This window comes from Lontra canadensis, unplaced genomic scaffold (genome assembly GCF_010015895.1).
Source record: "Lontra canadensis isolate GAN:19392208 unplaced genomic scaffold, GSC_riverotter_1.0 scaffold24, whole genome shotgun sequence".
Taxonomy (NCBI): domain Eukaryota; kingdom Metazoa; phylum Chordata; class Mammalia; order Carnivora; family Mustelidae; genus Lontra; species Lontra canadensis.
Genome location: NW_022631018.1, coordinates 15,264,563 through 15,279,129, shown reverse-complemented (window position 1 = coordinate 15,279,129; position 14,567 = coordinate 15,264,563). Strand labels below are relative to the sequence as shown.

Genomic DNA, 14,567 nt, shown 5'->3' with positions numbered 1-14,567 from the left:
TCCAATTTGGTTAGTGTATATTTTTCTAGGGTTGTTGCTACACTTTTAGTATTTTGTTCTCTATCTATTCTTATTTGGATAAAATGACAAGGCAGAAAAATTCAGCTCAAATAAAAGAACAAGAGGGAATATCGATGGCTGGGGACCTAATCAATACAGACATTAGTAAGATGTCAGAACTAGAGTTCAGAATGACGATTATCAAGGTGCTAGCTGGGCTCAAGAAGAGCATGGAAGATACTAGAGAATCCCTTTCTGGAGAAATAAAAGAACTAAAATCTAACCAAGTTGAAATAGAAAAAGGTATTAATGAGGTGCAATCAGAAATGGAGGCTCTTACTGCCAGGATAAATAAGGCAGAAGAGAGAATTCGTGATATAGAAGACCAAATGATGGAGAATAAAGAAGCTGAGCTAAAGAGAGACAAACAACTACTGGACCATGAGGGGAGAATTCGAGAGATAAGTGATACCATAAGATGAAACAATATTAGAATAATTGGGATCCCAGAAGAAGAAGAAAGAGAGAGGCAGGAGGTATATTGGAGCAAATTATAGCACAGAATTTCCCTAATTTGGTGAAGGGAACAAGCATCAAAATCCAGGAGGCACAGAGAACCCCCCTCAAAATCCATAAAAATAGGTCAACACCTGTCATCTAATAGTGAAACTTACAAGTGTCAGTGACATAGAGAAAATCCTGAAAGCAGCTTGGGACAAGAGGTCGGTAACATACAATGGTAGAAATATTAGGTTGGTGGCAGACCTATCCACAGGGACCTGGCAGGCCAGAAAGGACTGGCAGGATATATTCAGAGCACTAAATGAGAAAAATATGCAGCTGAGAATACTATATCCAGCTAGGCTGTAGTAGAAAATAGAAGGAGAGAGAAAAAGCTTCCAGGACAAACAAACAAGAAAAGAATTTGCAAACACCAAACCAGTCCTACAGGAAATATTGACAGGGGTCCTCTAAGCGAAGAGAAAGCCTAAAAGTAACAGATGAGAAAGGAACAGAAACAATATACAGCAACTGTCACTTTACAGGCAATACAATGACACTAAATTCATATCTTTCAATAGTTACCCTGAATGTAAATGGGCTAAATGTCCCAATCGAAAGACACAAGGTATCTGAATAGATTAAAAAAAAAAAATACCCATCAATATGGTCTCTGCAAGAAACTCCTTTTAGACCCAAAGACACCTCCAGATTTAAAGTGAGGGGGTGGAAAATAATTTACTATGCTAATGGACATCAAAAGAAAGCTGGGCTGGCAATCCTTAAATCAGATAAATTATATTTTAAGCCAAAGACTATAATATGAGATGAGGAAGGACACTATATCATATTTAAAGGGTCTGTCCAACAAGAAGATCTAACAATTTTAAATATCTATGCCCTAATATGGGAGCAGCCAATTATATAAACCAATTAATAACAAAATCAATAAATGGAATTAGAGGGTATTATGCTGAGGAAATAAGTCAATCAGAGAAAGACAATTATCATATGATCTCTCTGATATGAGGAATTTGAGAGGCAATGCACGGTCGTGGGGGGAAGGGAGGGAAAAAATGGAACAAGATGGGATTGGGAGGGAGACAAATCATAAGACACTCTTAATCTCAGGAAACAGACTGAGATCTGCTGGGGAGGTTGGGTAGGATGGGGGGCTAGATAATGGACACTAGGTGTGCTATGGTGAGTGCTATGAATTGCATAAGACTGATGATTCACAGACCTGTACCCCTAAGCAAATAATACATTATATGTTAATTTAAAAAAAAAAAAGGGCCACAACCTCTGAAAAAAGAAATTCTGGAATCTTCTTTAGTAATTCCATTAGGTATTCAGATCTTCATTGTATATAAAATTTCCCGAATAACAGATGCCTTGGTGTTGGATGCCAACTCAGGGTCTGTAATTTCATGAACCAGTGAATGAATTTAGTGGCCTTTGCTCTTTTCAGCAATGCTGGTTCAGGTTCCAAAGAGATGTTCACTGCCAATTCCAGTCTCTTAACGTTGTGTCTCCTTCGAATGTGTGACAAGTCGATCTGATGAATGACTCTCCTTGTTAGATATGCTGGAAATTCAGCATCAATTTTACTCTTTTAACTGATCGACGTTCTGTGAGCACAGGTCAAATAAAGGAGGGAAAGGAAATAGATCTGAAAACATCGTTTTTTGAACTTGACACGGCTCCGGCATGCAAATAAGCACAGAAAGTAACAAGTTTCTAGAGCATCCCATCAAAATGAGACAGTTGTTAATTCTTTATCTTATTTGCCTTAAGCCTACCATTTCAGTAAACAAAAATGCTATTTTTAAATAAATGAAACGTGACAGCCCAGCTAAAGACTCGCGCAGTGTTCATCTCCTTCTCTCCATCCTCAGGGATAAACGACACAGTATTGGACTGAGTCATTCTGATCTGTGTTTTGTCCATCCGCAGGCATATGCGCCCCAAAATAATTGGGTAGTCCCCATATTTTAGCTCTTCCTGCTGTTGGGAAGTCTAGCTGTTGTTACTGGTGAAAAAACTCTCTTCTCTTTGATTACTTTTAAGATTTTTTTAAAAAGATTTTATTTGTTTATTTGATAGAGACACAGAGAGAGAGGGAACGCAAGCAAGAGGAGTGGGAGAGGGAGAAGCAGGCTTCCCTCTGAGCAGGGAGCCTGATGTGGGGCCCCATCCCAGAACCCTGGGATCATGAGCTGAGCGGAAGGCAGACACTTAATGACTGAGCCACCGAGGCACCCCTGATTACTTTTAAGATTTTATCTTTAACTTTGGTGTGCTACAATTTCACTACAAGGTAACAAGTTATTTAAGAAAAATATATCAGTCTTGAGACTGACCGCAATTTATAAATCCGAGGATCCGTGTCATTTCTGGAAAAAGATCCTCTATTCTCTCCTTGGACAATGCCTCTTTCTCATGCTCAGTCACCCCCTCCTTGAGGTGGCTCACGTGAAAATCTCCATTCTGATTGCCTCGCATGTACACACATGAGGCTCATGTCCTTTCCCTGCACTCAAGCCCCAGGTCACCAAGTACCAGAGACCAGCAATCTCTTCTCAAGATACAGAATCAGCTCTGTATTTCAGCTTCCTTTTCAGTTCTTGGCCCTGGGAAATTTTGAATGAAGTTATGCTACTAAAACCATGATTGTGATACTTTATCCAGTGTTTTGAGGTGTCATGAGGGAGAGAGATTTTCCATCTGGTTGACATTGTTGGAATTAGAAAACCAGGACAACACATCTTAAAATATATTTCTGCAGATTGCTGTCTCCCTGCCAATATATTGATGACTCTACCAGGGTCTTAAGAGAATGCAATAGCTCAAAAGTCAGAAGTTAAGTTTAGGAGTACCTTGCTGGTCTACTATTATAGCTTATGAATATAAAATGTTGGCATTTGCAGTCAAGGCATGTATTACTCACCTCCTGAAGAGTTTCAGAAAGGATCTTCCTTACAGCCTGCAGTAAACTTAAGATAATGCCTCGAGGTGATCATGAGGTTTGATTCCAGAAATTGCTAAGTGATTGGTTGGGGGTAGGTTGGGAGGAGAAGGAGGAGGGGGACAAAAGGGCCTCTGACAGGCAGAAAGCTTCTCTCCAGCTCCCAATCCCCTCCCCCACAAGCTGCTTTGTGAGTCCGAGGGCTTTGTATCAGGGCTGAGCGCAGGGTTAGGAAACCAGCTTCAGTGTGCGGCCGCCCGCAAAGTTCCAGGTCAGCAAGTTTTCTGACATCCTTGCTGCACTCCAGTGCTAATCACGGTGCCTAGGATAAGTAGATGTTCAATGACTACTTCCTGAACGAATACACAATCTGGGACATTTCCAGGGGGCTGAAGTGCTCTGGCTAGAGAGGCGAGGTGAAGGGGAAGACGAGGGCAAGGTTCCAGACAGGTTTTTAATTTGCTATTGTTAAAGCCACTGTCTCTTCCATTCTGAACTTCCCTCCCACACACAATTCCCTGGTGTCAGGTGACATCAGAAATGGTCATGGCTGGGGTGCCTGGGTGGCTTACTCAGTTACGTATCCCCGTCTTGGCTTCGGCTCAGGTCATGATCTCAGGGTGGTGAGATCAAAGCCCGGGTTGGGCTCCATGCCAGGTGTGGAGCCCGCTTGAGATTCTTTCTCTTTTTCCCTCTTCTCTCTCTCTCTCTCTCTCTCTCTCTCTCTCTCTCTCTCTATATATATATATATATATATATATAGTTCTTGGTGAAAACTAAGAGCACAAGTGGGAATCAGGGAGGGAGGCAGACAGGGAGGGAGGGAGGGAGACCAAGGCCGCACGCGCATGCCCACCTCCTCACTGCCACCTGCACTCTGGGCTCCCTGGGAGTGAGGCTGTGCATGGAGGGGACTACTGTTAATAGCTTGCCAGGAATGTCCCAGGCAAAGGGACCCTGGCGCAACCCCCACCTGCGCTGCTACTACATACATAAATATAAAAGAAACTGTCATGGCGTGAATAAGGGGGATTTGAGTTGAGGATGTATTTTGTTTGGGTTTAGGATATAATTATGTGGTTCCTAGTCTCTTTTCAATATAGCTAAGTGTTGTTGCCACCTGTTGCAGCGTAGGGATGGTCCCTGGAAACTCTCCTACCAGCCACTGGCGCCAACTCCACTTGCAGAGCGTGCCAGGACCAGGCAGACATAGTGCGAACGTGCTCAACAGCGCCCCATACAGGCAACAGGTGGGTAGTGGAGAAAAATCAGGTGGGCGACGCTGGGAGCTCGAGGCTGGTCTGCAGAACATTCTTTCCATCAGCCGATGTAGAACAGTGTAGGCGGAGGAAGGTCATCACAGGGAATGCATCCCCAAAATGCAGACCAAGAATGTGGTGGGGGTTTCTTTTTCTGGCTTTGGCGATGCTGTGATAGTGTCGAAACTTGTAATTAGTTGTAATTTCTCGTCTCACTCTGAATAAATCTTCAGTGCCACAATTTGTATTTATAATTTTCTATTCCTTGTCCTTAAAATGGCTCTCTCAGCAGTACAGGCTTAGGGTGCACAGCCTGGCTGGGCCACCGGGACTGCCCTCCCGCCCCCAGCACGGCTCGTTGACAGGGAGGCCAAGCCCCCAGTGCGCATGCCCGTCTCCTCACTGCCGCCTGTGCTCAGAGCACCGAAGGGGTTGCTGTTAATTTGCCAGGAATGTCCCAGGCGAAGGGACCTGTGTGCAAACCCCACATGGGCTGCTCCTACCTGTGCGTTTTAAATACCGAACTTTTGCATTAAGATGGACGAACTGGGAGGAGATTGCTGAGTGAAATAAGTCAAGCAGAGAAAGAGAATTATCATATGGTTTCACTTACTCGTGGAGCATAAGGAATAGCATGGAGGACATTAGGAGAAGGAAGGGAACAATGAGCAGGAGGGAGTTTGAGGGGGAGACGAAGCATGAGAGACTATGGACTCCGGGAAACAAACGGAGGGTTTCAGCAGGGAGGGGCTGCGGGATGGATTCGATTGGTGATGGGTATTAAGGAGGGCATAGGCTGCATGGGGGCACTGGAGTGAATCATGGGACATGACATCAGAAACTAAGGATGCACTGTATGGTGACTAACATCACATCATAAAAAAATAAAATTAAGGTACATACATTGTTTTTGACATAATGCTAATGCACACTTAACAGACTATAGTAGAGTTTGAGCATAGCTTTGAGATGCCCTGGGAAACAAACGATACCTGACTTCCGTCTTCTGGAGACAATCCCACCTCCCCCAGAACAGGCTGCAGAATTCCACAACATTCAAGCTGTCTGCAGAAGTCACCTGTCAGAGGCCTGGCATCCTGGAGCTGGAGACTTTGGTGCTAAGTCTCTCTTGCTTCCTGGTGTAGATCGAGTCATGAGGAAATTTCCACGCTGCCCACGGTCCGCTTGCCAGATACACTGTGCCACAGTTGTCCCCGGGGGATGTTGCCCCTCTCCCAGGTGGCATGGTGGCAAAGTTGGTGTAACTGCCCTCCCTTCCCCCCAACTCCCAGGACATGGGGGGGTCCTCATTTTCTGCTAGAGAAGACATCCTTCTCTCTTTAAATTCCAGCTAAGGCATTCTGTCAAAGCCTGAGAATCTGCTTTTCATTTCTCTGAAAGCCATATAAATTCCCAAGGGTTGTGGTTGTAAAAATCTCAAAATCAGAGAGAGGCGAGTCATTTGCTAAAGGGGTTGAGGAGAGAGGCAGAATTACTATAAAGGCAGCAAGGTATGTTTCTGCCACAAATCTGGGAAGAGAGCAGAGTACCCTATCTGAAGGTCAGAGAATAAAAACTAACGTAACAGGAAGAAAGCTTGGAGACCCTCTAGCTCGCCGACCATCCTGCCCCTTCTTTACAGATAATGAAACAGGCTGGAGTTGAAATCATTTGTCTGAAGCCAACAACATGTGAAGTTTAGTTGCAGGATTTCTGACACACTGAGTGGCTTCCTACTGGCACTGTACTCTCCTGTCTCTCCATGACCGAGAATAAAGAGGATAGAAGTCAGTTAGACCCAGGTTCAGAGCTTGACTCCCAGAGCCTCTTATTTTACTCAAGGCTCTACACCATAAAATGGGACTCATAATTCTCGTCTTATGTACTTCTGGGTTGTTGTGAAATTTAAGTGAGGTGCTAAAGAGCCCAGCACAGTGTCAGCACACAGCAGTTGGTCATTTGAGACTGATAATCAAATTCTTTGGTAGGATCGCAGTCTCGACTCTCGCCTTGCCTTCCAGTTCTCCCAGGACAACACATATATTGAAGATACAAATATCTTCACAAGAAAGATCCTATTTTCTCTGTTTAAAAAAGAATATATGGCGAAGATTTTATTTAACTCATCAGCTAATGGGGGGAATGATAACATGTGAAAACCAATACAAAGCAAACTGCAGAGGACAGACATATACATAAACCCAGGTAGAATGTTAACAGGTGCAGAGCTGGCTACTTCCGGGCACAGTGATGAGCCGCCATCCCCACCTGACATTGTACTTCTCCTCCCCACCCCCCATCCCCTTACCTGTCTTCTTTTACACTTATTTTTCTTATTCTTCTTTTTTTTTTTTTTTGGAAACGGCCTTATTGAGATCAAATTCACATACCTATTTTATACAGACAGTTGTTGTAACAATTTATAATGCACAGTCAACAATTCTTAGTATACTTACAGAATTGTACAACCATTACCACAATCAATTTTAAACATTTTTATTCCCCTAAAAGCAACCCTGTACCCAATAATTATAACCCCCTCATCTTCCCATCCCCTGCCTCCGAGTCATTGCCAACCCTTAGTCTACTTTCTTTCTGAGATATCCCATCACCCCCAGAACAGGCTACAGAATTCCACACCGTGTCAAGCTGTCTGCAGAAGTTCACCTCGGGAGAGGCCTTTTATCCACTCTGGACCTTTCATACAGATGAGCTCATACAAGTGGCCTTTTGTGATTGGCTACTTGCATTTGTCAGGATGTCTTCAAGGTTCATCCACATTGTAACATGCATTAATCAGTACTTCCGTTCCTTTAACGGCCAAATAACATTCCATTGCATGGCCCATTTTTACCTTACATGGACTGTGCGTTTAGTGTGCTATTTCTCTTAAGACATACAATATGGAAAACTCGTGAAGTTAGTGGGCTAGAATGTTCTTTCCCGAATGAAACCTTGATACTAATGTCAGTTTCCACATCCAAGCCACAGGCTCCCAACAATCTTGGATTCTGGTTGTTTCCCTGAAATCTATTTTATCTGCCTCTAAACAGGTTAGTACAACCCAGTGAGGAGGATTTTCCACTCAGCCTCAGGCCACGTCACCACTATGGCAGACACGTCCACTTCCGTGGACACCAGCTCCAGAAAAACATAGAAAAGGAGTTCCCGGGACGACTAGCCCCATGTCATGGTCTGCCGTGGTAGCCAGAGGGGGCTGGTCTGGGAGTATGTGCTTAGAAACGTGGAGAGAAAAGCAGCCAGTCCTCACTTCTTCTCCGTTGGCCACGCTGGGCGAGCTGTGCGAGTGAGGTCTGGCTGCCCTTTCCCCTCGCCCCACCAGCACCTGGTGCTCGGCAGGGATGTTGCTCCCCCTTTAGATGAGGAAGAATTCTAGGAGACCACTCGCCAAGAAATGAGGGATGCTCAGCAAATGTGCATTTCTAGAGAGGAGCCTCAGAAATCTTTCTGAGGACAGCTGTGTAAACAACTCACTGGGGGAAACGGCAGACTAGTCAGTCACCTTCCACCGGACATTATCAGTGGACTTATCTTTAGTTTCTCTTTTCTGTGACTCTATGACAGGTCTGCGAGGGCGACAGTCGATGGCTGCTCACTGCTGGTAACCGCTGTGGCCGGGCCCATCGGTTAGGCACGCGGTACATGTTTGTTGAATAGGTCGGATCTGGCCTGTAGTGGAGGACAGGGGGTTGGAACATGGGGAAAGGAAGGTTTTACAGAACAAACAATCAGAGAAGGCTTTCTGGAGAAAAAGAGCAAGGGGAGCCATTTCCCAGCAACAGAGCACGGACTGACTGCACTCGGCACGCAGGGAGCGACGATCCGCTCAGCGTGCCCATCGGAACCAGAGAGGCACATGTTAGCTCGTGAGGGAAGTGTCTGGATCCCAGGCTTCTAAGCCTAGTTTCCTTCCAAAAGTTAGGGTCCTGACAGGCAGAGATACAGCAAGCAAAGCCAAAGGCAATGAGGGGAGCAGCAAGATGTCTGAAAGTACAGGGTCTGCTCAGGAAATGAAGATTGTCTTAGTGACTTGGAAGGAAGAGAAGTGCGTCTCTGTAGTGGGGAAGGAAGAGTGAAATGCCGACGCTGGCAAAGTCCTGAGCTGTGGCCCAGTCCAGCGGGGGAAGCTTCACGAAGTCGCTGGTGGCCTCTGAAGAAGGGAGGGGCGGTGGGTCAGGAGGAAGGAAGGAGAAAGGCAAATGCCCAGAGTAGAGAAGAATCGCTCAGGACGGCGAGGAACTCATGGGAGAGTCTGAGTCAGGTGCACCGAGAATCATGAGGGAAGGGCCAGGTTGTGGAAAGCCTCAAAGGCAAGCTAAGAAACAGAATGTTCGACAGTAACAGAGATGCAAGATTGTTGGGTATAGACTGAACAGTGAAAGAAAAGGAATCTGAATGGGTAGTTCTCAAATTTAGGATGTCCAACAAGATACTTTAAATTTCTTTGTTCCCCAAATGTATCATGGTCATAAAGCCTTCTGAGGATTCCAGCAGCTAAGAAATAAAGGCCTTCTATGTGCACCTTACGATTAGAGTACTAAGTGAAGAGAAGGAGATTTACAAAATTTGCTAAGAAAATCTTTTCTTCTTTAGTCAAAGCACTACGAAGTCTCACAATTACCATGTATTAATTAGAACTGAAGGATTCCTTGTTTGGCTAAGCCTTGGAAAATGGCGTAGAGTTATCTGGTAACCTGATGAAGCACTGGCAATCCAGATGGTAGAATAAAATGTACGATCCATGTATAAAGTTCCAGAAACACTTTATTTAAAAATGGAGCTGTAAATGCATAACAAAATAACATAAGTAATAAAGGTAACAAAAATAAATAAGGAGGATAATGTATTCATACAAAATAAAAATAACATAGTAAAAGGCCAAATGTTTATAATTGAACAAAACCGTGTAAACACTTAAAGGATAATGTAAGTTGAGTAGATGCTAATATTTTCCTAGACAACTCCTTACCTTCTACTTCCATGGGGATATAATCAGTACCCAAACAGTAAATAAGAGAGGGAGCAATGGTGATTATTTTGTTTGACTTTTTCTTCAAATGGATTGACCCTGTTTTAATGTTTCACTTATTCCTTCAAAGCATTTGTATCATTCCATTCATGTTCTTTAAAACCTTTTTTTTTTCAGTCCTCCTTTATTAGAATGGAGAAGTTAGCTTTACAAGGAGAATAGTTCATTTACTGTTTTTTTTAATTTAAAGAAAAATATGAGATTCATTATACAACACACTTTTGTTTTTACATCTCTACAAAAAGGGTTGTTTTTTTTTTTTGCATCTTTATTAACTGGCCCAAAAGTACAGGAGTTTTTAAATCTTGTAAAGTTTTGAAGCATACAGAGTTAGTCGGTCTTTTGAAACCAATGTAGTACAGGATTATTGCTGAAATACTAAAGACCATTCGTAAAAGTTGCAAAAGCCACTGTTTTAACCTTTATAGACTGATGGGGTCAGGGGGAAGTCCAAGTTTACTAAGTAATATTTAAAGCAATTAAGATTCACCCAAATTATAGTGTTCTGGAAACACAAAGATAATTACTTTCTTTTAAAACTTATCCAAATGTGAACTTACTGGAAAGAGAAAAAACAAGTTTACAGAAGGTATTTTTCCACAGGCTTCCTGTTTAGTGGCATAGGCCTGAGCCTTCATCATTGCCGTCTTGCAGGGTCCTTATAACCGTGTAAGACGGGCAGGATTTACTACTGGGTTCTACAGGGAAACACATAGAAGCAATTCATTGCTTGGGAGCGAAACTATCAGCTAATCTTATGACTACTGGTTCTCCAAGTCTCCTAATGAAGAAAATTTTAACTTCATGATCATTTCAAGGGAATTTTTTTTTTCAACTGTCACATATAAACTTGGTAACACAGGACCAATATACGTGTTCTCAGTTTAAAAAATATACTCCACCTCAACAGTCTAATCTTTCTAGTTATCATTTGCCCTAAAATGAGAGAAAATCTTACTTCCGTTAAAAAAAAAAGGGAAAAAAGTGCCAAATTGAGCTTTTTGAAAGTGGAGTAAAACACCGAGGGGTTAAAACAAATACAGTATTATCAATCTCCTATGTACAAAAAAGACGGTTAGTCCTTACTGATACAGAGCTATGCCCACCTACCACTCCTGGCAAATCTTAGTGCAAACATAATAGCTCATCTCTGTCAACCCAAGACAATTTACGTAGCAACAAAGTTATAGAAATCACATATATGCTGGAAAATTTCAGAACACAAGAACGACTGTCTGGAAAGGTCAGTTGGACTGTGGAGAGTAATGTCATTGTATCCAATGGTGACGAAGACTAATATAAATCCTATTAGTAAGAAGCAAATATAAGTGTTTAACAAATCTGTACAGACGAGAGGAAGTCCATTTCGGGGAGCAGCTTGGCACAGGAGACATGGGGGTCAGAAATGTTGGGTATTTAATTTGCTTGTAGGTCACAGCATGGCTTAAAGAAAAAAAACAAAGATCTATGAAGGGAAAGGATGCAATTAGAGAATTCAATTTGAAAATCATAAAACCACAAAAGGCAAAACTGCCACAATCTGTTTTTTCCTACATGTGCCTCTCGTGGTTTTCTAACAGCCCGAAAGGATTAATAGGATACCGCATCACAGGTAAAAAAAAATAAATAAATAAAATTAAGAAGACCGAAAGAACAAGATTGTAGCTGACCAAGCTGTCTTGTTTTGTGTAAGTCAACACTATGCTGCTTCCAATATTTCTAGTCATTCCACAGGTTCTTATTTTTAACAATCGAGAGAAAGTCATTCATGTACTGTAACATCTTCCTCTTCCCCATCAGGGTTGAACCTATTGAAATGGATACTGAAATCAGCCTCAGACTCGGCATTCTCAAATTCAGCTGACACTGAGATATCGGCAGGATGGGGAACCCTAGCTTCTGGTTGGCAAAGGGTCGGTGTCTGACCGGGGCTGCTGTGGTTGTTCACCGGACTGGACTTCTGTTTTGGTGGAGACGGCAAGATGGCGCTGGGGAATCCCATGTTGTTCAGAGCCTCCAGAGTTCCATCAGGGTCAATCATAGCATTGATTGCTAAAGGGAAAAAAAAAAAAAAAAGATAATTGTAGATGCAATTAAATTTGGATGTGAACACTACTTATGACTTGGGTAATATTTCAACTAAGGATGCTTATATGAGCTTAAATTTGGCTAATCCTTTTGAATACTGTATTTAGAACCCATTTTGAATAACTCGGGGGCTGACCTCTATTGTAGATGACCCGGACCTGAATGCGCTCTCTGGTGTCCTGCGCAGGCTCACATATGGGCCTTTTGGAGTCTGTTGGAAGACTGAGGTTTGGGAGAAAGGCCTTTTTGAAATTTGCTTTCATCACTGTGACAGGCTAGGGAAAACGCTGGGTGGGATTTTAATAAGCCCTCCTAGTTATATTACCACTCAGAAGACTGGGATTCATTGCTAAGATGGGGTTCTAAGGAACTGGAAGGGTAGGGAGGCCGGGAGGACATCACCCCACTTGGAATGCTACCACGGCACACTGTCGTTCACCCTGGTGTGTGGGGTTGTCAGATGTGTGCAAGGTGTGTGTGGCCCCGAGCCATGGGGATGCCCTCAGAACCCGATGGCGGCTCCAGCAGGCCCTACAGACCTTGCTACTCTATGGGATGGGCCAGTGAAAGAGCAACTTTCCATCCAAAAGATCCTGGAGTGAGTGGACAAGGAAAAATCTTGGGCAGAGATTTTCAGTTTGGTACGGGTAGAGTGGGATTTGGCAGAAGGAAGCACCTTTGATATAACAATTACTCTCAAGAGGTCCTTTTCAAAGTGCACTGCTGTTCTGTCAGCTAACAGTCATTGTGTTATTAGCAAGACACTTGTCCCCACAGTGGTAAAATATAACCCTTTGGGATGTGGAGATTGACCAGACGTTAAGAATCACTTAGTGAGGGCCAACATGTTCTGCCTATGGTAATTCAAGCAACAAACATAAAGTAGAACCAGCAGCTAACTCTAGAGGCCAGTTGTGCCCCTGCAGACTTCTAGTTCAAGACACACAGGGCACTCAGGCCTGAGGGAGACTGGCACACACGGAAATCATGATCCTTTGGCCAATATGCACTCTCTTCTGTGGTTCACCCAAACAACTGTGATTTGTATCAGAATATAAATTCATTTGGGTTACATAAAAAGTGTCAAATCAAATAAATAAAGCCAACTGTCAATAAGCATTCTGAGTTGCATACAATTTTAATGCATTATTTTACATATTTTCATATATTAATATTTATGCACGTATAAAATAGTTAATATCATACTACAAATTAGTCTACAATAGCTAGCCTATATGCCCAAGATTTAACTTTACCTTTTTATTTATATTGCGTTTTATTTTATTTCTTTTTTTAAAGATTTATTTGAGAGAGAGCACGTGTGTGCGTGTGCACGAACACAAGCGTGTGAGTGGGGGGTAGGGGTAGAGGGACAGGATCTCAAGCAGACTCCACGCTGAGCTGGAGCCCCATGTGGGCTCGACTCCCCGATCCGAGCCGAAATCAAGCATCAGACACTGAACCCACTGAGCCATCCAGGTGCCCCTATTTATACTGGGTTTCCAGGCTTCCTTTTTATGAATAATTTTGTGAGGAAGAACTATGTTTTTAGCCAATTGTTATATTTGTTATACTTAACCAAATCACGTTCTAGTAGAATATTTTAAGAGATACCACTTAGAATATACTTGTCTGAGACTGTTAGTCCTTCCTACTTAATTTAGTAGTACATGTACCTTGTAGCTGCTTTTCAACTCTTTTCAGCTCCTGTAATATAGAAGAAATCTCCTGGAGGGAAAGCAATGACACAAATCAGCTTACTGTAAGAAAAGCATTTTTATTTGATAAGCAAATACTCTTACTTGGAACCCTTAACATCATCCACACGGCACTACATCTGCAGCAACAAGATAGGAAATAATTATGATACCCAAAAAATAAGATTCAAATTTTAAAATTCTTAATGTTTAACTGCAATTATTTTTTCAACAAGATAATAAAAGACGACAAGTTCAAGATGATACTACTATACCGTGTATAAGCAATGATTTTGAAACACTTGCACTGAACAACTTTCGACAATTTTGAAAAAGTGCATAAGGATTTTCTCTGAGAAATGGATGAACCTTGACCTCAGTTTTAGGATGACTCCCTGAGCCATGAAAACCTGTACAGATTCTTGAGGAGACGAGCAATCTCCTGAGGAATTAATTCATGTCCACTTCTACTTGAGTTCAGCTCTTATTTCAAACTGCCTATTTACAATGTATAATCATTACGAGAACAAGAAAGTATTAGTGAAGAAACATAAAGTTCCTCCTTTATACCATCTATAATTTCGAAGCAATCAACATTTTAAACCCCCGTGAGAGATAGTGGAAGGCATAAAACTTCCCAAATCCGTGTATTTCTATCTTTTTAAAAATGTAAATTAACGAACACTTTAAAGGAATATCGCTCCTTTAAGATAAACCCATTAAATGTTTCAATGTTCGAGAACAATTGCCATACCATGCTTGAGGTTTTCACAATAGGGACTTCACTCTCAGCTCTTAACTTGCTTTCTATTTCATCCCAGTTCCGATCCTTGTCTTTAAATAATATTCTAGAAATAAAAAAAAATAAGCATTTTACTTTCCATGTTTTAAAAATCTATCATGTTTAACAATAATATAAAAGCAATGCATCTTTTTAAAGCTACCCAGGGATAAAGAAACCACTAAACATTACATCAACTACAAATAAAATACTGAACCAATAT

At 42.2% G+C, this 14,567-nt stretch overlaps 1 protein-coding gene across 10 annotated transcripts in view; it reads right to left on the bottom strand.

Annotated features, from left to right (window-relative positions):
• Nucleotides 1–9,495: 9,495 nt before the first annotated feature.
• The window catches only part of CEP170 (centrosomal protein 170), a 117,056-nt gene continuing 111,984 nt past the window's right edge, over nt 9,496–14,567 (bottom strand). For 9 of the 10 annotated variants that reach the window (XM_032862900.1, XM_032862901.1, XM_032862902.1 and 6 more), the window contains 3 exons: nt 14,318–14,411; nt 13,543–13,594; nt 9,496–11,830 (listed from right to left, as the gene is read on the bottom strand). In XM_032862900.1, coding sequence (XP_032718791.1) covers nt 11,541–11,830; nt 13,543–13,594; nt 14,318–14,411 — 436 coding nt within the window. In that variant the 3' untranslated portion in view covers nt 9,496–11,540. The remainder of the gene's footprint in view (nt 11,831–13,542; nt 13,595–14,317; nt 14,412–14,567) is intronic. The other variant, XM_032862905.1, reaches the window with a different exon arrangement.